The sequence below is a fragment of the Pecten maximus genome, chromosome 11 (assembly GCF_902652985.1).
Source record: "Pecten maximus chromosome 11, xPecMax1.1, whole genome shotgun sequence".
NCBI lineage: Eukaryota > Metazoa > Mollusca > Bivalvia > Pectinida > Pectinidae > Pecten > Pecten maximus.
Genome location: NC_047025.1, coordinates 40,352,049 through 40,373,605, shown reverse-complemented (window position 1 = coordinate 40,373,605; position 21,557 = coordinate 40,352,049). Strand labels below are relative to the sequence as shown.

Sequence of the window (21,557 nt, the reverse complement as noted above, 5' to 3'; positions counted from 1 at the left end):
TACACTGTAAAACATTGAAGCTGTTGGAATTGTACATGTGTACTACACTGTAAAACATTGAAGCTGTTGGAATTGTACATGTGTACTACACTGTAAAACATTGAAGTTGTTGGAATCGTACATGTGTACTACACTGTAAAACATTGAAGCTGTTGGAATCGTACATGTGTACTACACTGTAAAACATTGAAGCTGTTGTCATCATTTATTACCAGTGACCTTAATGACAGACAACATCATGCTGTATCATAGTGATTCTACGTATTACCCCGCCTGTAACAATTACTACAGCGGTGTGGGAGGTTACTGGGGAGAGGTCAGCGAGACTGTGGAGATCGCCACAACAACTGATCAAAATGGACCACCCCACAGGGATACACCAGGACCGGAGGAGGGAGTAGGTGATTTTGACTGTCAGTCTGAACCTCAAGTATATGACCCCCGACCCTGTGGTCAGCATCAGTGTCAATTCATCCAGGAAAGTGTAGAAAGCTTACTTCCTGATGTGACGGACAAACTTTCGAACAGCCCTCATACCTATCACTGTCTCTCACTCAACAATAACAAAGAGAAAATGTAAGTCTTCCACAGCGTTTCGTTGTAAATTTTCTATATTATGCAACCATAATTATGACAAATCAATTTTTACGAAAAAGTAAACCCAAAGAAAGTTAAATTATAATGATATTCAAGTAAGCTTTCAATCCTGACAAAACCTACCAATGATGCCTTTTTTTTCAAAATTGCAGATGAAAATTTAACTTGAGTTACCTCCCCTATACCATTGCATCCTCAGAAACAACTCTGGCCCCAGTTTCCTCAATGGTCATTAACTGGAGGAAATTCATTAAACATTTTAGAAAGCATTCCATGATTAAGGGGAATATGTTACAGATAGTTAAAGAACTTTCACTTGAATTCTTTAATGCATTCCTATGGGAAATTTAAAGTTAAGGATGGCACTTGGGCCTGGTGTACATGTAGACCAAGTTTGTAAATCCTGCTACAGTTGATGAACTGATAACTGGGTCACACATTAACTGGGTCACACATTAACTAGGTCACACATTAACTCGGTCACACATTAACTCGGTCACACATTAACTGGGTCACACATTAACTGGGTCACACATTAACTCATCAATCATCATTTATAATTGGTCTGTATTTCTATTTTTGGAATAATGAATATGAGAAAATATAACGGTATCAAATGATAACAGACTTTCTGTAGTATATACACTGAAAATTATTGTATTACATTAACAAGTTTATATGAAGAATCAATACGCTTCTGAGATTTCTCATATACCACAAAAACTCCTGATGTGCCAGTCCCTGTTTTTTTGGGTTTTTTTTAACAATTTAGGGATTGAATTAAATAGCCAAAACATATGTGCATATTATATGTATTATCAATTTCAAAAAGCTTAAAAAACGTCAGTATAATTATGTTTAATTTTAGTAAATCTGTACTGTGTTATACAGGTAATGTACTGTATTGTAATAAAGAGGTCAGATTTGTGATTTTCATTATTATCTTGATCCTGCAGAAGGCCGAAAAAAAATATTTCCCAAAGTTAGATTTCAGGAGACATAAATAGTTAGACGTTAAGGCTACTTATTAAGTAAATTGACTAGACTCAGCCTTTTACCTTATATATATATACATGTATCACACAAATCTGTACTGGACTATATTGGCTTAATTTCATTTTTGGTTATTTTCTGTCATCAGCCCATTAATATTGGCAATACATAGTCACGCTGGTTATATATTGTGTCACAATATGTCCCCCTAGTTAAAGAGTCCTGATACCTCCCACTATCTATGTGTCCTGATACGTCCCTCTAGTTATGTGTCCTGATACGTCCCACTAGTTATGTGTCCTGATACGTCCCACTAGTTATGTGTCCTGATACGTCCCATTAGTTATGTGTCCTGATACGTCCCACTAGTTATGTGTACTGATATGTCCCACTAGTTATATGTCCTGATACGTCCCACTAGATATGTGTCCTGATACGTCCCACTATCTATGTATCCTGATATGTCCCACTAGTTATGTGTACTGATATGTCCCACTAGTTATGTGTCCTGATACGTCCCACTATCTATGTGTCCTGATACGTCCCTCTAGTTATGTGTCCTGATACGTCCCTCTAGTTAAAGAGTCCTGATACGTCCCACTAGTTATGTGTCCTGATACGTCCCACTAGTTATGTGTCCTGATACGTCCCACTATCTATGTGTCCTGATACGTCCCACTAGTTATGTGTCCTGATATGTCCCTCTAGTTATGTGTCCTGATATGTCCCACTAGTTATGTGTCCTGATACGTCCCACTAGTTATGTGTCCTGATACGTCCCACTATCTATGTGTCCTGATACGTCCCACTAGTTATGTGTCCTGATATGTCCCTCTAGTTATGTGTCCTGATACGTCCCACTATCTATGTGTCCTGATACGTCCCACTAGTTATGTGTCCTGATATGTCCCTCTAGTTATGTGTCCTGATACGTCCCACTATCTATGTGTCCTGATACGTCCCTCTAGTTATGTGTCCTGATACGTCCCACTAGTTATGTGTCCTGATACGTCCCACTAGTTATGTGTCCTGATACGTCCCACTAGTTATGTGTCCTGATATGTCCCTCTAGTTATGTGTCCTGATATGTCCCACTAGTTATGTGTCCTGATACGTCCCACTAGTTAAAGAGTCCTGATACGTCCCACTATCTATTTGTCCTGATACATCCCACTAGTTATGTGTCCTGATACGTCCCACTAGTTATGTGTCCTGATACGTCCCACTAGTTATGTGTCCTGATACGTCCCACTAGTTATGTGTCCTGATACATCCCAATAGCTGTGCAGTAAACCTATACCCAGAAGCTTTAATATTTTGACAATGGATTGATATCATCAATTACTTTCTTTATTGGTAAAAAAAAAAGATACAACAATTTATAATCAGAAAACATCATAAAAGTCCTAAGGCAGTTGTGTTTAAAGCCGATGCCTCCAGCCATAGATTGTGGATTAACAGATAAAAGTTTAAGAATAAATAAAATGTCTGCCTGTCATAATTTAATGGTGCTTTCAACAGCTTTGTCATCAGATATAGAACCTTAGGTGTGGACAGGTACACAAACAGGTTATCATACCTGTAATTAATGTCACAGGTGAGAGAGAATACTGCCAACATTACAGATAATCTAAACAATAAAATAATTTCTTTTTTAAAAGAACAACAGGAATGCAGAAAGGAAGTAAATGACAGTTCTGATTTATAAATAGAGTTAGAGCTAGTAAGTGATGATTTATACTGCTGTGTGTATACAGTGTATTGTCTTTGAACAGTGACAACCATGCCAGCTGGAAGTTCAGTTTAAAAGATGAATTGAATTCTGAACACTAATCACAATATCTATTTTACATTTGTTTGTTCTGTGTATTTTAAATTCTTCAATAAAATATCAAAACACTTCACAATTTACTCAAGGACTCTTTTTAAAATCTTCAGAATTCAAAGCTCTTGTAAATAATTTAGTGCATGTGCAAAGTTGGAAACTCTTTACTCATTACAACAACAAGAACTAAATCAAATCAAATTGCTACATGATTAAAACATATCTGTAAGTTACATACAAGCCCAAGATCTTTATACAGCTGGGCTTCATAGCAGGCTGCTTTCTCTATCTCTCCAACGCCAAGACTGTTTCTGGGACACCCTACAAGGGAAAAAGTTAAAACTGTTATAAGGGTTGTCTCCCTTTAATTACATGGCACATATAGCATCCCTCTTGGCTGTTAATTGGACCATTCACATTCAGTAAGAAATAATAAGTCAGGAATGACAAAAAAATTAATTTTCAATTACAAAGAAAAAAATTATCTGATCTGAAACTTTCTTAGAAATATATTGAGAGTTAAAATACAGTTAATCAATGCTACCATGTAAAGGATGTTAAGCATAACGGGATCCTGTGTATCAACTGGTAACACTATTGATCCCTCACGCGCCAATACACATTACCTGTCTAGACCTGCTACATATTACCTGCACATCCTATTAATAAATATTCAAGATTTATTGATTTTTTTTACCTTTCCTGCAAACAGTAACCAATGAAATCACAACTTGACAGATGCATACAACATAATGTATATTACCTGGCTTATCATTTATGTAGATAATCAAATTTATGCATGTTTGTCATACACATATGCAAATAACCGTAGGTTTCATTTGCATGTTATATTTAGGTATAAACAATTGACTTTTAGAATACTTCATCAACCAATCAGAACTTTCAAAGACAAGGCTTACTAAATTGCATGCCGCAAACCTGTGTAACTGAAGTTATCAGGAGTATGTTTTACATGTTTATGAAAATATCAAGGATCACATTACCCAAAAAGGGAGGAAATCTGATTTCATGTTCACATTTCAGCAGGTACTGAGGTAAGTTATCTGTGATTATACTTTAATTGTGTAGTTATAAGAGAATTATTTGCGGATGCAGTAACATCGATCAAATCAGACACACGTTCCCATCTTCTGCTTAATCCTTAAATGACTACATTCGTGTATATCTAATTATGCTAACAGTAAATGTTCTTATCTTAATTGTGTATATATCCTCATGTCCTAACAATCAGCTAGAAAACCAATGCCTAAAAAGGTACGAGTTTAATGGGGAAGACATATTCAATATATTCCCCTGTATTTATAAATAGATCAAGCGCCAGTTACCAATGTATTGATTTGTGTGAGCACATGAAATGATGTATCATGTCGTATCACGTAGAATTCAGTGGCTGAGGAGGAAAGAACTGGGAGGGGGCGTGTCTACTTTCACATTGCTTTGCTGGCACATGGACATTACCATGGGGGTGCTAAATAACTATTTTTCATTATCATATTATCTAAACCAGTATGCTAATAACTTCATTATTATCATATAAGTATATTTAACAAGACCTGGCAACGCTTTCAAATGTATCATTCCCAAAACAACATTGACTTTCCGTCTGAACAGCAACGTAAAATTCTGCATGTTAGCGGCCGGAAACAACAACTAGTTCCTGTGAAAGAGGCGGTCCCTAGAAATAGCCAATCGAAATTGAGTATATAAAATAGCGAGGGCAAGAGGGCAACTGCTTTGCGCATGCCCCAAGTATAGCATTTTGCTGTGTTTACAACAATAAAATTGTATTTTTCTTTTTAATTATTATACCGAAAACATTTTTCTATACGCTTATCGAGAAGATAATTTTATGACCTTTAATTTGGTATGCGGCAATACGTACAAAAACTAGCAGTTTTATTGTGTCATTCTATTTTCCATACGTACCCTTCTTCGCGTTACTTTTTTCGATTCCCACGTGTGTGTTTCAAATTGTAAACAAATAATAAAAAAAGATTTTCTTCTGATTTCATGCAATAATATGCATTTGAGTTTAGATCAGTTATTCACTATTACCATTAAAACCTATTTTTATATTAGATTATCATTTAAAAGTCGTTTTTCGCGCCTTGTGTATTTTTTCCCCAGTGTCATATCGGAAGTTAAAATCTATGTCATCAATTTTCGATGTAAATTTATTTTATCGTTCTTGATATAAATCAACTAAAACTTGCTTAACTAGTAATGTCAAAAGTCGTTCTTAATAATTACGAGAAAAAAAATCACAAAATCATTGTTCACTGCCCTTTGGCGGGTTGGCGCGCGGGTAGGGGGCATCTCGGGATTACCACCTTCACAGTCCAGCTGCGAGAGTTCCTCAGTTGATCATTCGGTCCTGAGCAGTGAACGTCGACGTCGGACAAAATGAAGTTTAGATGCAGAATTTAACTCCTACAAAATCATCGTTTAACTGTAAGAAAGTGTATTGATTCTTAATCGTTTGACTACAGGATTTAGATCGGAAATTACATTTGCATAGGAATTTTGACGAACATTCTGATGGATCGGAGACGCCGCTGAGACGAATCGGCTTACCTAAACTGGCGCGAGTAAATTTGCAAAATATATTTCTAGAAACCAGTTTTTATCAACCAGATTCTTCAAAATATGGATTTCTTACTCATCAGTGATATAGATTAGTAATGCAGGTAAATATTTTGAAACTTTGTTGAGTCCGACCTGAATGGCTTCCTTTTGTCGGATTACATAGGCCTATTTCACCGCCAAAATTCGTGGAGAACATCTGCTATGATTGCTTATTTATTGAAATCAAACTAAAATGAGATGGTCTTTCTTTCACAGCTTGGTCGATCCTGGTGCCCCGATGTCGACAATGTCTAGAAAAAGGTATGTAAACTGACCCACTCGCCTTGCTGTCAACCCGCGCCATTTTGACATGTCGACATTTCCATTGAAGTTCGTGAACAAAAAAATAAACGTGTCCTTCTATTTCAGTGCACGATTGCTATCTCGAACCAAGAGCGATGAAGATACTGTACCATGCGCTAAAGTGAACAGAAAAAGGAAAGCCGAGGAGGTAAATTTCATTTACACAACATCTCAACCCCGCGGCATACGTTGCAGTAATATGGCTGATCTTTCTTTGTTCATTCATTCGACGATCAGTTCATTTATCGTTTTTCTAATATTGTGCTCTTTGTCTTTATTCAGGATTTACATGAAGAAACAGCGATGATTAAGAGAACAAAGACTTATAGTATTGAAGTGAGTATATAATTTGATACAGCATAAGATTTCTTTATAAACTTCCAGTAAAATGTGAAATGGCGCCATTGACCCCGATTAGCAGGAACTTTCGGTTCATATCGTATTTTCAACGATTGTGGGTTAATTTATCACTTTGCTTTGAAGAAAAATGTGGAAAAATCGAATTTACACCGAATGCAATAGATATTGCTTCTTAAAATATGTCGGAAGTATTTTTCTTCATTTTTTTTCGTACGTCGGTGTTTGACCTCATATTGCTGCCTCCATGTTTTTCTTGTGTGTGAACTCATGAATATGCATTAGAGCAAATCTTGGTTGATATGTGCCTAAGTTTTCTTCAATAGATGTCTTTTCTAATTTATTTCGTATTTTTACCTGTTTGTATCTGTTTAAAGTGTATTATTAATAACTATTTGATAGTATTCATATATTATGTTTCATAAGAACTTAATATTGAAGTGTTTTTTTTGCTATCATATAATGAAAAAAAACTTTAACAACTGACTTAGTGTACTGTAATCCCAATATATATTTAATTAGAGTTAATATAAATGATTAAAAATACGAACTATTGAAGTAATGTGCATATGTGAAGGATATATTAAACAAACATGACTAACCAATTGTTGTATAAACCTTGCCCAAGCTATCATTGTACTACAGATCTGTAAGCTGGTTATATGCCAGGTGTATAGTGACCCAAGCCAAATTCCAGGCCTTTAGAAAAACAAACCCCAAGCTGATGGCACTGAGTTGTAACAGAACACTTGTGTCAATTTAAGTTATTTACAGCTAGACTTAATGTGATAGGAAATAGGGGGGGGGGGGGCTTCTGTTTTAACCACACAAATTATAGGTTGGATGTCGATTATATGGTCATTTCAAATATGCAAAGAATAAGAATGAATACAACGATCTTAGCACACATACTCAACTCATATATTTAATCATAACATCCAGTCTCTGAAGTTAATCAAGAGAGAAACATAATTTATTGTACATGGGAATACATAATTGTATTTTTAGTTTAACTTAATCTCCCTTAGAAAGTCGAGACATCAAAAACAAAAACTGATTGAATTTGTTTCACCGAAGTCCTGACTCCAGACTTGAGGGAGTTCCTAACCCATTCAATGTTCACAAATCCTTTTTTTGATATTGCACATTTTTGTTAATCTATAAATAGTGATGATTTTTTTTATAAATCAGTAACTTGTCCTTATTTTTAGCATTATTTTCTCCTAAAAGAAGATTTTATAAATATAATAAGTGACAATAGTAGACAGGATTAAAATGAATAAGTACATGCACAGTATACAATATGATAAAATTTGGATACAACAATATCAATCATAAGGATAATACAAAAAAATTATATATTTGGAAATTTGTAACCGATATCATTCGGAAGTCTGCTTACTCTCAACATATCCAGCTCCAGGGATTTTCCTACAATCTTTCCAGGGTCCCTTGGATAAGGAAGAAACGACAAGATGTGACATTGGGGGAAAAAAACAAAAAATAGTGAAATTCATAATTATACGTTTTTCATTGATTAATATTGCCTGTATATTATTTCTAATTTCATTCTGTTATCTATAGCTGGGTTTTTTTCTCAAAAGTACCTTAGTATAGGTCTTTGTAGATAAACTTTCAATTGGGAATTTTTCAGCGGCAAATTGGGAATTTTCACAAGGTTTTTTTTAGGAGAATGGTTCCTTTTAACAGACCCTGTTTCTATTGAAGGAAAATCCCTGCGCTCATTTATAGTTTAACCACCAATTAGTATGTGAGATAACTGAAAATCTGAACGATATTGTAAATATACATAACATAATTTCATTTGTATTACATGTATTTAGTTCATACCGTAACTGATCTTTTACTTCTTCTGTGAAGATACGTTGTAAAATGATATGAATAAATATATTATTATACAACACTTGTGATATCATTCTTTCTCTGGTTGTCTAAACTTAAAAGTGACATTATTTTATGTATGGATTCTCTATTATGAGGACCTTCAATATTAAATTTCCAAAATGTGAGGAGATAAAACACCTTCATGCCCTGAGCAATTCTGTAAAGGCTTTGTTGTTGCTTTGCAGACCCAGTGGATTCCGATTTCTGAAAACTCGTCTATTTCAACGTGCACTCTGGTACCAACTAGTCACCCCCCAACACCTGAAAGCGAGGAAAAGAAACCATCGGAAATCATTTTAGGATCCAAATTTCGCTTCAGAAATTACTTTATATCAACTAATAGGTCATCTCCATTGCCTAAATTAAGTTGGGCCGATTCTCGTGAAGTATGGCAGTTCATGCTGAAGAAGGAATCGCATTACAACCGAGATTCAAACATGTTTAAGAAACACCCAGCTTTACAGTCTAGAATGAGGACAATCCTACTGGACTGGTTGATTGAGGTAAGTTATTGAGTGTCACCATTCAATATATTCAAATTGTCTTTCTTAAGAGGTCTTTTATTTCTAACCATTTATTGTATAGATTTACGTATTGTATTTTGGATGCTGACAGGGATGTTTCCTAGACTTGTTAATTGTATGTTAAGCTGACATAAGTGTTATTACACCTGTATATTCTGTTCTAACAGGTGTGTGAGGTGTATCGGTTACACAGGGAGACCTTCTACCTTGGTGTGGACTTTGTGGACCGCTATATAAGTTTGAGTAGTGGGTTACAGAAACACCAGCTTCAGCTCATCGGCATCACATCACTGTTCATTGCAGCAAAATTAGAGGTAACATTTGGGCTCGTACACTAGTCAAATGTTTCTTGAAAATGACAAGATACAAAGTTTGTTTTCCAAAATTGTGTCCACATGGAGACATAATCAAATACCTGTTCAATAAGAGGTGAAGAAACCATTAATACAAACTTGAAGTACGATTATTCCAAATGGTTGCTCTGTGCTCCAATAGTTGTACCTATCTTTTTATTGAACTGAACACAGCAATAAGGTTGTAATGTACAATGCTGCATATCTGGAGTCGAAATGTTTCCAATAAAAAAAATAACAAAGAATATGATACATTTATGGCATAAAATTTATTAACATCTGTATGTTGTTGAATAATTGAAGAAAAATTCCTCCATATATTATCATATTATCTGACCAGAATAAAATGTTGGCATATTTTTGTATTTATCAGGAAATTTACCCGCCAAAGATTGCAGAGTTTGCGTATGTAACAGACGGCGCCTGTACAGAGGATGAAATACTGGACCAAGAACTGATCATGTTGAAGGTAACCACATTATTTTGTCAACAGATATAACTTGGTTAACATTTTTCCTAAGGATTCTTCACAGATAAAAACACATAAGTTAGGGATGATAAACCGGTTACATTATGATCATTCTTAGAGATGATAAACTGTTTACATTAATGGTGCCTTAGTTGTATATTTTGTACTTATTTTGTAGGCATTGAAGTGGGACTTGTCACCACTAACAACCAATGGCTGGCTGAACCTCTACCTACAAGTTGCCAATATAGAGCACATCGTTGAAACGGAACACGGATTTGTCTTCCCTCAGTATTCCTCACATGCATTTATACAGATAGCCCGGGTAAGAACTACATTCATGTGTATTTCATGGGATTGAAGAAAAAACATTTCTACATTATATGATATAGTGATTGGGGACTATAAGGGGAGAATATAGAACAGTTTGTTTCTGTCCATCAGACAACAATCACAGAAACGCCATTATGTAAAGTTTATTGTTCCATTTCCATCAATTCATGAGAATGATGTTTATTTTCTGTTATGTTGATTGTTTACAGCTAGTCGACTTGTGTATCCTGGATACTGGGTGTCTACAGTTTCCCTACAGTGTCCTAGCAGCCTCAGCACTCTACCATCTCACAACCAAAGAAATTGCACTGTCTGTCTCTGGTAAGTAACAGTTCTCATCACTATGTTTGGTTTGTTTTTGTTTAACGTCCTATTAACAGCCAGGGTCATTTAAAGACGTGCCAGGTTTTGGAGGTGGAGGAAAGCCGGAGTACCCGGAGAAAAACCACCGGCCTACGGTCAGTACCTGGCAACTGCCCCACGTAGGTTTCGAACTCGCAACCCAGAGGTGGAGGGCTAGTGTTAAAGTGTCGGGACACCTTAACCACTCGGCCACCGCGGCCCCACTCATCACTATGAGTAGAGTCAACAGAGACAAGTAACAGTTCTCATCACTATGAGTAGAGTCAATCAACAAAATTCTCTTTGTACACATTGTATATATCCTCTGAACTAGCACAAATTTCCCCTTGATAGAATATAACATGAACTTTGGAATATATTTTGAGTCCTGTATTACAGTTGTATATTAGATTATACACAATGTTTAATATTTGTTTCATTGTTGCAGGCTTCAGTTGGGCAGACATCCTTCAGTGTGTCAGCTGGATGGCTCCATTTGCAATAACCGTGCGAGAGTCTGGTCCAGCAGAGGTCAAGTTCTTTCCTAACGTGGCACCCGAGGACAGTCATCACATCCAGACACATGCTATTGACCTCAATCTCCTGGTATGTACGAGATTACAGTAATATGGCCGTCATCGAATGTCGTGTATACTGTATGATTCATTTCCTGTTTATAATATTATATTAGTGCCACTCAGTAGCATGGGAGGGTGGGGCTGGAATTTTTACCTTGTATATATTTATTTGTATAGTATATAAGATAATACATTTGAACTATTTAAACAGGTCTTTTGATTTTATTTTTTTTTCAGGAAAAAGCTCAAGAAAGGCAGGAGCAAGTGCTCAACTCTCTGCGAGCAGGAAGTCCTGACTTACAGGCCCAAGTGATCACACAACTGACTCCACCTCACAGTAACAAAAAGACCGGCATCACGCTAGACCCCTTGTGTTCACCACATCAGGACCAACTACTGGAAAATACAGAGGATTGCAAATGATAACTGCTCATTAATGGATAACTTACAAATAATTGTGCTATTTATATAGAGGACTTGACATACGATGTATCGCGACTGAAAGGGTTTAAAGACACTAATACTGAGTACGATGTATCGCGACTAAAATGGTTCAAAGACACTACTACTGTGTACGATGTATCGCGACTAAAATGGTTCAAAGACACTACTAACGTGTACGATGTATCACGACTCTAAAAGGGACTCTTACATGAGCTAGTGCAAAACACAGGAAAGTGTAGGCACTGTGTTCACATACAGACTTTACATCTCCGTAAAGAACAGATGAAAAGTGAATAAACATTAATATTGATTCTAATCGTGTGCAATAAACACTGAATCCTGTGCAGTGATGGATAGACATTTTAAGTCCGTTCGAGGTACAAGATATTGGACACAGTGATGGATAAACATTTATAGTCCGTCAAGGTACAAGATATTGGACACATGACTGAGAGAATTTGTGTGTGACTGACTGGTACATGTAACTTATGGATGCCTCAGAAGTTGTTACTCTGTAACGTTTTATTCAGGGTGACTGAAATGGATGAATGTTGTTTTGCGAGAGATGTGCAACTGCAACGTATACATTTTACTATAATTTGACCACTATCCCCAAGGGATCTTATTTACAAGTCACCAATGTGTTCAGAAATGTTCTTGTGAAGAACTTTTTATTATAAATGGCCAACAGATCAGGATGTTATAGTGCTTGTTACTTGTACAAAGGTTTTGAGATTTGTTAAATTTGATGATTTGATACTCCTCTGCATAACCATGCCACTTGATAATTATTCTGTCATCTATGAGATGAACATGTCTCCATTAACTAGTAATGCTAGCATTTCGTCTGCCCACCGATGTGTTCTGTTTATATATAGTTGATCTCTGGTGCAGGTATACTGATGTTATGTCTTGGGGACATTCCGTACAGTACAGAAGATTGTATTGAAATAGCCCTGTGTGTTCATTAACTTTATACATATACTTAGTTCCTAATCCCTAATATATATATTTGTCCAATAAATGTCCCTCCTCAAGGGACAAGACATCACTCCAGAGGAGGAAGGGGGGAGGGCAAATGTTTTTTATCTTCCTTTGACGTTTGATGACATTGCCAATCAGTAGATTGTTGCATTGCTAACATTTAATTTTTTGTGAATCCTCTTTTGTCAATTTTGAGGGCTATGTTAGAAATTAAAGTGTGGATACTTGAAACAACTGCTGAGGATCAGAAATATTCATAGGGCTTTATATATAATTACTTGGTAGAAATAACTATTCTGTTGAGATAAAATCTTGTTTAGTTAATGTGCAATACATTGTAATATTGGGACAAGCAAATTGACGAGTATCAAATCACAGTAGATGGGTATTGGGGGGGGGGGGGGGATGTAAATCCATAATGAAATTGTCTGTGTTGTTTTCATTCATTGCTTAGTTTAAGTAAACATATCTATATTTTTATATGAGTGTCTATAAGGATGTTTTATTTAAGTTGTGAAACTTGTGCTGAAGTAACTGCAAACTTCAGTGGGTGTGTGAGAATGTGTTACTGCCTGTATTAACACTAGTCAGAAAGATTGAAGGAGGCAGTTTTACATGTATACTATAGATCAGAGAGGTATGATCAACGCCACCTAGGTAATCGTAGGTATTGTATATCGGGTAGTCAGTTTTGATTTTTGTCGTACTGCATCAGGGACAGTGTCAGAATATTGTACAGCTATTCGTTTCATAATTTCATTTGTCTGAAATATATTTTGTTCTCATTTCCTGACTTAAAAAGTAATACAGACGGATTGTCAATAATTCAACATGTGTAAGGATCCTATTATATGTTGAATATGTATGAACTGTCCAGTATAAAATGGGAGTTTGATTAGCACCGGTAAATTCTGGCGCTCATTAAATACTCCACATTTGGACCTATTGTACAGATATTTAAAGAGAAATGATTTATATAATTAAATTAAATTAAGTAATTTATGCTATTTATACGCTCAAGACATATTTCTTTAATTTCATTTGTAGCTCTGATTATTACTTGATAATAATCTTAAGTAAAATGTTAATATATAATTTATTTAATTTGAATCAATATATGGAAATATTGTACTGTCTGAGTAACCTACTGCTACTACAGGGTGTGTATGTAGGGAAGCCAAGCAGGTTCAGTTAAAATGTCGGCTAGAGCTTCATCTTATTTTTTCATCTCTTGTTTAGTTGTATTTAAAAAAAATATATATTTGAATAGAAATCTCAAGGTAATTATTACAAATCAAAATGACGTCACAGTTCACGCGTTATTTTCACACTTTTGTATTTGTGTTCATTCTGCAATGTACAATAGAAAAAGGCATTTTATTTGTAAAACTTTTGCCCAATCCTTTTGCTCCAAAATGTGGAAATGAATTTGTTTACATCACAAGAAAGTCTGTTCCAGTCCAGCTAGTGAAACGTGCAGATTTATTGAAGGTTTCGGTACCAATAGTGGACCCTGTTCTACTAAAACCTGCCTTGTATCCAGACATAATATCAACCCAATCAGGGATTCCCTGAGAATGTATGTTGTATTTGCCTTAAAAGGTCTTTATGTTTGAGGAAGTTGATTCGATATTAAGACATGATGTTCCTGTAAGGAGTTAAAACTTGAGATACAAATTTCAAAAATTTCAAAGTTAGTATTGTGTGCGAAATCATTTCAGATTTGTAACTTCAAATACTGAATCCTGAATTTGTCACGAGATTTTCACTGTTTTCCTCGTTTGTCCAGAGCTTGTTATATATCAGATCAGCAGGCTATGGTAATTGTTACTACTCAAAATATATCACAAAGGGACCAATGAGGGAGGTGCTGTCACACTCCTTAAAAGGGACCAATGCTTTTAAACGAGTGAAATTTTAGGGTATGTTGTATCTTCACCAAAAATAAACATGTTTTAAATTAAATTTACTTTGTTGTTGTACAACTGTTTATTACATATCATGGAGAATGAATGAGAGGAAAGTATTCTTGAAATCCGGACCAAGGTCGGAAAATTGTTTGAATTACACAGGGTACTAAGAGGGTAGTAATATTTTAACCCAAATCAACAGAGTAAAGGATAACAGTATTTGTTTAAAAAAAAGATTTAATCATCAACTAGTATAAATGCAGTGCATTTGCTATTTAGAAATATTGCCGTGGGATAAATCTCTCCATCTACCAGATAATGGGCGCTTTATGTACGGGTTTGTATACGTAACCGACTTCTTTGTTAGTACTGCCCTAAAACATTTATGGCGATACCCGAAATCGTGCTAAATAGAGTCGGTTCTGTTCGGACCTTTGATGAGACAGTGAAAGATAGCCTCCATATCTACAAAGGGCCACGCGTGTGTGCCCCAGGGCGTGGCACTTGTGTCCGGTTTACAAACACCACATGTCAACGATTCACTAAAGGGGTGGGCCCGGGGCTTACAATACAATTAAATTCAGTTAAATATTCAGATTTCGAATGAAGAGATATTACAAAAATTACGATTATTTTTCATAAAATTTAGCTTAAGTAGCTAATCCCGGACGTGTTTACAATGTATTTACTTATTTTAAACGACCTCATTTGGTTCCCGCGCTTTTCCATTCAACCAAGGCAAACAGAAAAGTAACGCGTGCCTAAACCACGTGACGTCCTAAACTATTAGTTTTACCATTGGAACGAGTCTAATTATTACTGAATCGTGTTATCGCTCTAATTATGCTTACGTCATCGGTTCAGAAGGGGCTCTACACAATCGTCTCACTGAGCGACCAGTGAACGCGTCAACTCAATTTACTGGCACAATAGGCTGAATGGTAAAACCTACACGTGTAGGTTAGGCGATAAGTGGACTAATGCCAGATGAATAGGATGTGGACATACTGGTAGGGCCGGTGATTGTACAGTAATTTATAGATAAAAACACTACTACCGAATGTTTTCACAGCGATGTTCAGTTTTTACAGCATTTGGTACCCAAGGAAGGAAGAACAGCAAAACAGCTGTAACGTCATGTTTGTCGAGGGAAAACACCGAAAATTACGAACATGTAGAATAATTACTTCTACTCTTTTGAATTACGAAATTAATTAGTGGTTGAAAGGTGTCAATGTTTCAAGGGGACTTTGAATCTCATTACACGTCCATGGTTTCTCAAAGATGGACATCTTCCTCGATTGAACTAGCTATTTCTATCACAAATATATCTAATGGACATTCCCATGTTTATCTCTGATGGACATTCCCATATTTATATTTTACTTTTAATCCGAATTATGTGTACATCTGATCTCGTCTCCCGACTTTTTTTTCCTACTTACCTATTTTCTCAATTGGTATTTTCCTGATTATAGATAATGACAATGAAATGGTTCTATCAATCAGTTATTGGCTTATTTTAGGACATCGCTATAGGGTCAGATACCTAAACAACAGAATGAGGTCTCTGCAATAGTGATTGCAGTTTGATAGAAAAAATAAAAACAACAACAAGAAACTGAGTAATCAGCCATGGGGCCATTTCGGGAACAAACCGATATTTGATTTGGGTTCTGTCAATATGCCACAGTACATTAAAATATCTGACAACTTGTGTCATAACACCGTGAACGCCACATCATCTAGAACTGGTATACACGGTGAGATAGTGCAGGCTAAGTATGTGAAGACGTCCAGTAGAGTATGTAGATATCATTGACTGTTATCTGATGACCTGTCCGGATTAACCGTAACTCTGACATGATATTGTGGCCGAATTAATGAATGGTCATCAGACTAGCGAGTCGTGTTGTAGTACTGATGGACGGACCGATAGCGTGACACCCGGGGTGGATAACGTAATCCCGTCTTAGACGCCCCGGGTAGGAATGTCAGTGAAAGGTGAAGGGATGAATCATAAAATAAATTTATTTTCATATTCTACATTTGAGTTATGAAGATTAGCTTCTATTCAAACAATAAAGAAAACTAGACGTAGATTGTGTGTACTTAATACGTAAATGTCGCCGATATTAGCTATTAGCTTGTCTTTGTGTGATAAGTTACTGTACATAATGTGCTTGTCCAAGTCCGTGGTTAGAATGACTCTTCACGCCATTACGGCCAATACCTCCGGGGTAGCGTGTCCACAATGCTTTCACCTATTGCTTTATATGGACAACAGTAGACTTTCGTGGAAGTATGCATCCTGTACCCAAGACAAATAAAAAATACACAAAAATAAATGTAACCCTCGCGGATATTTAGATATCGAAATTGTAGATATCCGATATTGTGAGCAGTCACCAGCATGGAATGGTTGTGAAGTGGGACTAATCAGAGACTTGTATATCAGATATAAAAGTCTCTGGACTAATTATGTTACGGCCAAGCCATTTTAAGAAGTTCTATGCTTGACTCTAGATTTGGATTATCGGCACAGGGCTCTCCACCTCGACTAGTACCCCAATGTCCATTCGAATTGTTTATGTGTGGCCGTGATTTGCCACACCTATACGAACAAAATTCCCGCGACAGTTTGTCAGCTTGTCACCTGACATGTAATCCGCTACCTTTCCAGGTGAGCGTGTCTGTTTCCGGTGTCTTTGATCCGCGACAGGACATTTGGCGACGTTCTCTGTCCGGATTTATACCAGGGTAGATTAGAGGTACATTAGCTAAACAATGTCCAAAACACTTGATTCATTACCAAGTCATTGGTGACATAATCCTCCAATGAAAATGTTTGTGGATGTAATATCTCCGAGATTAAGGGGCCACTTGACCTGTGACGTAATGGGATTGTGGTGCGACACCTCGATCGCGAATGGGGGTCCAGAAATCAGCCATACCAATTGGTTGTGTGTAGCGTGTATCAGATACACATTAGTTCATTTTAATCAAAACCATTTTATAGTAAAAATGGTACAACGATATTGAAGATAGTAGCCGTGGTCAAGTGTATTCAATTTTCAAAGTTATTTTGAAATTGAAAAATATCTTTTGAAACTTAACTAAAAAAAAAACCAGAAACTACATGTGTAAATTTCGCACATCTAATATTCACCTACCTGTAGAAACAGAAAGATAGACAAGAATTGAACGAGAGGATAGGATTTTAAATACATAAAAAAATGGAGTTCCATTGTCTGTTTAATTGTAAGAATTTAATTGTATGCCAATTACGTCATAAATCCAGAATACTACAATAATATACAAAGTAAAGGTCATGTTTACCCATGTAATCTTCAACTTCTTAATGGCATCTTCCTTATTGGAAAAATAATCAACATACTGTAGGGGTGTTAAAGATATAATAATTTCTTTGTATTTTCCACATTTTTCAACCACTCGCCCTGACTTACTGATGGTTGTATTTTATTGATGTTTGGTGTGTTGATAAAGACCTATATAGAAATTCCTCGTGTAAAATACCGACGCGCAATACCCTAAGATATATATTAAAACTAGAAAGAAAATTAAATTACCCCTGGCATTGTCATCATCATACATTTACCAAATATACACGTATATCGTCAAAATGATGTTGCGAAAATGCATGTAGTGTTAACTTTTGAATTTTCATGTAAATCGGAAATTGATGGAATTATTATGAAAATGAACATGAAACCAGTATCTTTCAGCGTACAAACTTTTTTTTTAAAATCGGTCTATCAACAAATTAAGAAAAATTCTTTGAAAAAAAAGCGTTTAAATTGTAAAATTATATAGCAGAATTACATGTAGATTGTTTGGAAAGACTGTTGACCCAGTCGTGAAGTAATAGGCTATACAATATTGTAGCTGACCTTTTGTTTTCACATTTTACTTTGTCTCGGTGAAACTTGTAATCATTCAAAAGTATAGAGATGTATAAAAGTCTAATTTTACCAGAAATGTGTATGCTGATCAAATATCGTTCTGGTATACATATAATAACAAATTAAGCCTAAATAGATAAGTCAATCTCGCCACAACATCCGGACTTCGGTTCTTTATTTCGACTAGAAAGTAAATATCTGACGACAGATGTCTACCGTCAGTTTGTACGCAATAACCCATATCCATTACCAGATCGAATTTCACGATCACAACACTTCCCGTCCAAACCGTGAACTGATCGCTCAGCTTGACCGTACGCTCTCCGGCCATCAGTGTCCAATTCTGCAATGTTTGACATTAAGCGTCAGGACAAACAGCGGTCAGATTGTGCATAGTTATTTACAGATAAGGACATCATATCCTTTAGCCATAATGTATCTATAATAGTTAAAACAAAGGGCTCCCCAAGGATGTCTTCAGCTCACGGTGTCCGTTATCCCCCAAAACATCAGTTAGAATTCAGAAATGTGTAAAACATTTTTGATGTTTATTATCAGTGCTCTATATATGTAATTATCTCGTATTTAACATCAGTTTATGTCCATTTATTTACAAATCCCTTATTTGGCCTCTCACATAAGATATATTATGACGCAACGACAAAGCATTGGACTAGGATCCCGCGGGCCCTGGTCAGCTTTTTATGACTACAACAAATCACGTGAGAAGTATTACAGTAAAGGTCTAACGTAACTACGACAGTCTCCAGTAAATAAACATATGATTTTGTATTACAGTAACTACGGTAGTCGCTGGTAAATAAACATGTGATTTTGTTGGGGTTTTTTTTACAGTAACTATGGTAAACAGCTCAAAGCTCCCGGAAACTTTCTTACATTAATTGTATTTACTTGGGAATTGGCATTTCATAATGCTATTATATATTAGGTTTCATATACACAAAACGATGCATCTCTTTAAGAAACAGAACTATTGTGCGAAACATCAACCATGACCAATTAAATGCTTCAAAATACTTTAGAAAGAAATCTTCCAGGAAGTGTTCGCGGAAGACTAGATGTGAGATGGTATCGGAGATACTGGTAGATAAACAATCCCCAGGGCGATACTTAATAGTGTTATAAGAGTTTAGAGATCGAGAGAGAGTGAGACGGTATCGGCCCAAACTGTACATGTTGAAAATTAAACTTATTTCTATAATGTAACATAATCACGGTGCTCCGAAATGTTCCACTATTTGGCCTGTACAAAGCCATAAACACAGTACTAGGTGACAAACATTTAACAAAAGCTCTGTTCAATAACATAAATTGAATCATTGTTTATCTAAATCTGTGATTGAATCCAAACCACAGTAAAATTATCACAAAAGGTAAATGGTTATTTCGATTACTGGAATGTTTAAGTCATAGATTCAACTTAAAATTTATTTGCAGTATGAATATACTGAATAAAAGCATTTGTATAGGTTCTACCAGGAACATATACGTACGTCCCTGGTCCTACACGGAGTTAAAAAAAACATGACTTGTATCTGTTACATTTTAGGTGCCTGTTGTAAGGCGGTGACCAGGGGTGATTGGACTCTATCAGACGTCACCGAACTGATCGATAGATGGTTATAAACCACTTGCGCAACATGACTAATTGTATATCGAGAAACAACCAATTAATAATTTCCTCGACATAAATTTCACAAAGACATGTCAACAACTGTAGCTAGATAATTGAATATGAGTCGCTAATAGTCCCCTGTGATCCACTGTCGGGACTGTGTGAGTCGACACGGACTGACTAACCGACTACGTAACACACAGCCATACCCTGTCACTAGAACAGGAAATTCACGTAAATCAGCACTCCTCTCTCGCGCCATTTTCCACGGGGGCCTGCCAAAGTAGCAGGTGGCATTGATTTGCCTATAAGTACAGTTACCATGACACCATTAACTATCGACAGTCGATACCACGTAGTCACTGGTGAATAGAAGTATATGCATAGTTCGTTAGCCCTAAATACAAAATCTGTCACTTTAATCACAGAATCACAGCTTGGGTGTTGTTGAAAGCTTGGTTTGAGCGTACTGTTGACACTTTTTCGTCATTTCTTTAAGGAGTAATGGTTACATTTTTTTCAATTAAGACCTTTCCGAAGAATTTATCACGTTATTATATAGGTGTCTGGTTTAGGCATGGACTTAAATTGGATTGACAGGATTAAAAGCAGGACCCTGGCGTGGTTCCACACTGAAAAAATATTTTATAATAGCATGTATGTTATAAAGTCTGTTTTGATTAACGAAAACTTGATTGACAACGGATATAATCAAGTTGGTCCGCTAAGTAACATCTCTTCAAATCCTAAAGTTTGACAACCGGACAGCGTGCAGCATAATTATCTTGAGAACCGGACAGCGGTCCGGTGTTAGTAATATTAATGGACGCTTCCGAGTATGAACACTCTTAGTTTGAGAAGTTGCTATTCTTGGCATGCTACCCTGTATGTTAGTAGATCACACAATAATACAGGCAAGGCCACCATCACTTGTGGCTACGTTGTACACCAGATCCAAGAATACGAGTTATATTGTCTTTAGTGAAACATTATGATGTATACATATGATATGGTAGCTAATGTTGTATTCAACACTTGTCTATAGAATGCTAATTCCCCTACAACAGTAGCTAATGATATGGGCAACAGTTCCTTAGTATCTCAATATTTGTATACAAATATGGGCAACAGTTCCTTAGTATCTCAATATTTGTATACAATGATTATCATAGAGTTTTTGCCCTTTGTACATAATCATTCGTATGTGTATCTCTCCCAGCCCCATTGGCGGTAAAGGTATCAAACAAAGGGAAGTAACTCGGATAGATGAGAATGATAGATATGTACGTCTCTGATCTAGATCAACAACTCGTGGATGTGCTGATGTACTATGAAATAGCTGAGGACTTATGCTATTATAACTTTTATTTTTTATCATACTTTCAAAATAAAACACTTTACATTGTATTTTTAAAATAATCAAGAGCACAGACAA

The 21,557-nt window shown here is 36.1% G+C and overlaps 2 protein-coding genes across 3 annotated transcripts in view; one reads left to right on the top strand and one right to left on the bottom strand.

The window, feature by feature from the left end:
- The window catches only part of LOC117337176 (uncharacterized protein F13E9.13, mitochondrial-like), a 38,064-nt gene extending 32,989 nt beyond the window's left edge, over positions 1-5,075 (bottom strand). The window contains exons 1-2 of the mRNA XM_033898025.1: positions 4,990-5,075; positions 3,654-3,736 (exon numbers count right to left, since the gene is read on the bottom strand). Of these exons, the coding sequence (XP_033753916.1) occupies positions 3,654-3,736; positions 4,990-5,065 (159 nt within the window). The 5' untranslated portion in view covers positions 5,066-5,075. The remainder of the gene's footprint in view (positions 1-3,653; positions 3,737-4,989) is intronic.
- Positions 5,076-5,759: 684 nt separating this feature from the next.
- LOC117337175 (G1/S-specific cyclin-E-like) lies at positions 5,760-14,622 on the top strand. 2 transcript variants are annotated; one of them, XM_033898024.1, is made up of 11 exons: positions 5,760-5,887; positions 6,278-6,322; positions 6,431-6,512; positions 6,647-6,700; positions 8,812-9,129; positions 9,318-9,464; positions 9,877-9,972; positions 10,151-10,297; positions 10,515-10,626; positions 11,096-11,253; positions 11,463-14,622. In XM_033898024.1, exons 2-11 carry the CDS (start codon positions 6,300-6,302, stop codon positions 11,646-11,648), a joined length of 1,323 nt encoding a protein of 440 aa, XP_033753915.1. In that variant the 5' UTR covers positions 5,760-5,887; positions 6,278-6,299; the 3' UTR covers positions 11,649-14,622. The 2 variants fall into 2 exon arrangements, with proteins under 2 accessions (XP_033753915.1, XP_033753914.1); XM_033898023.1 differs by having other exon boundaries at positions 5,780-6,123.
- The last annotated feature ends 6,935 nt before the right edge of the window (positions 14,623-21,557 follow it).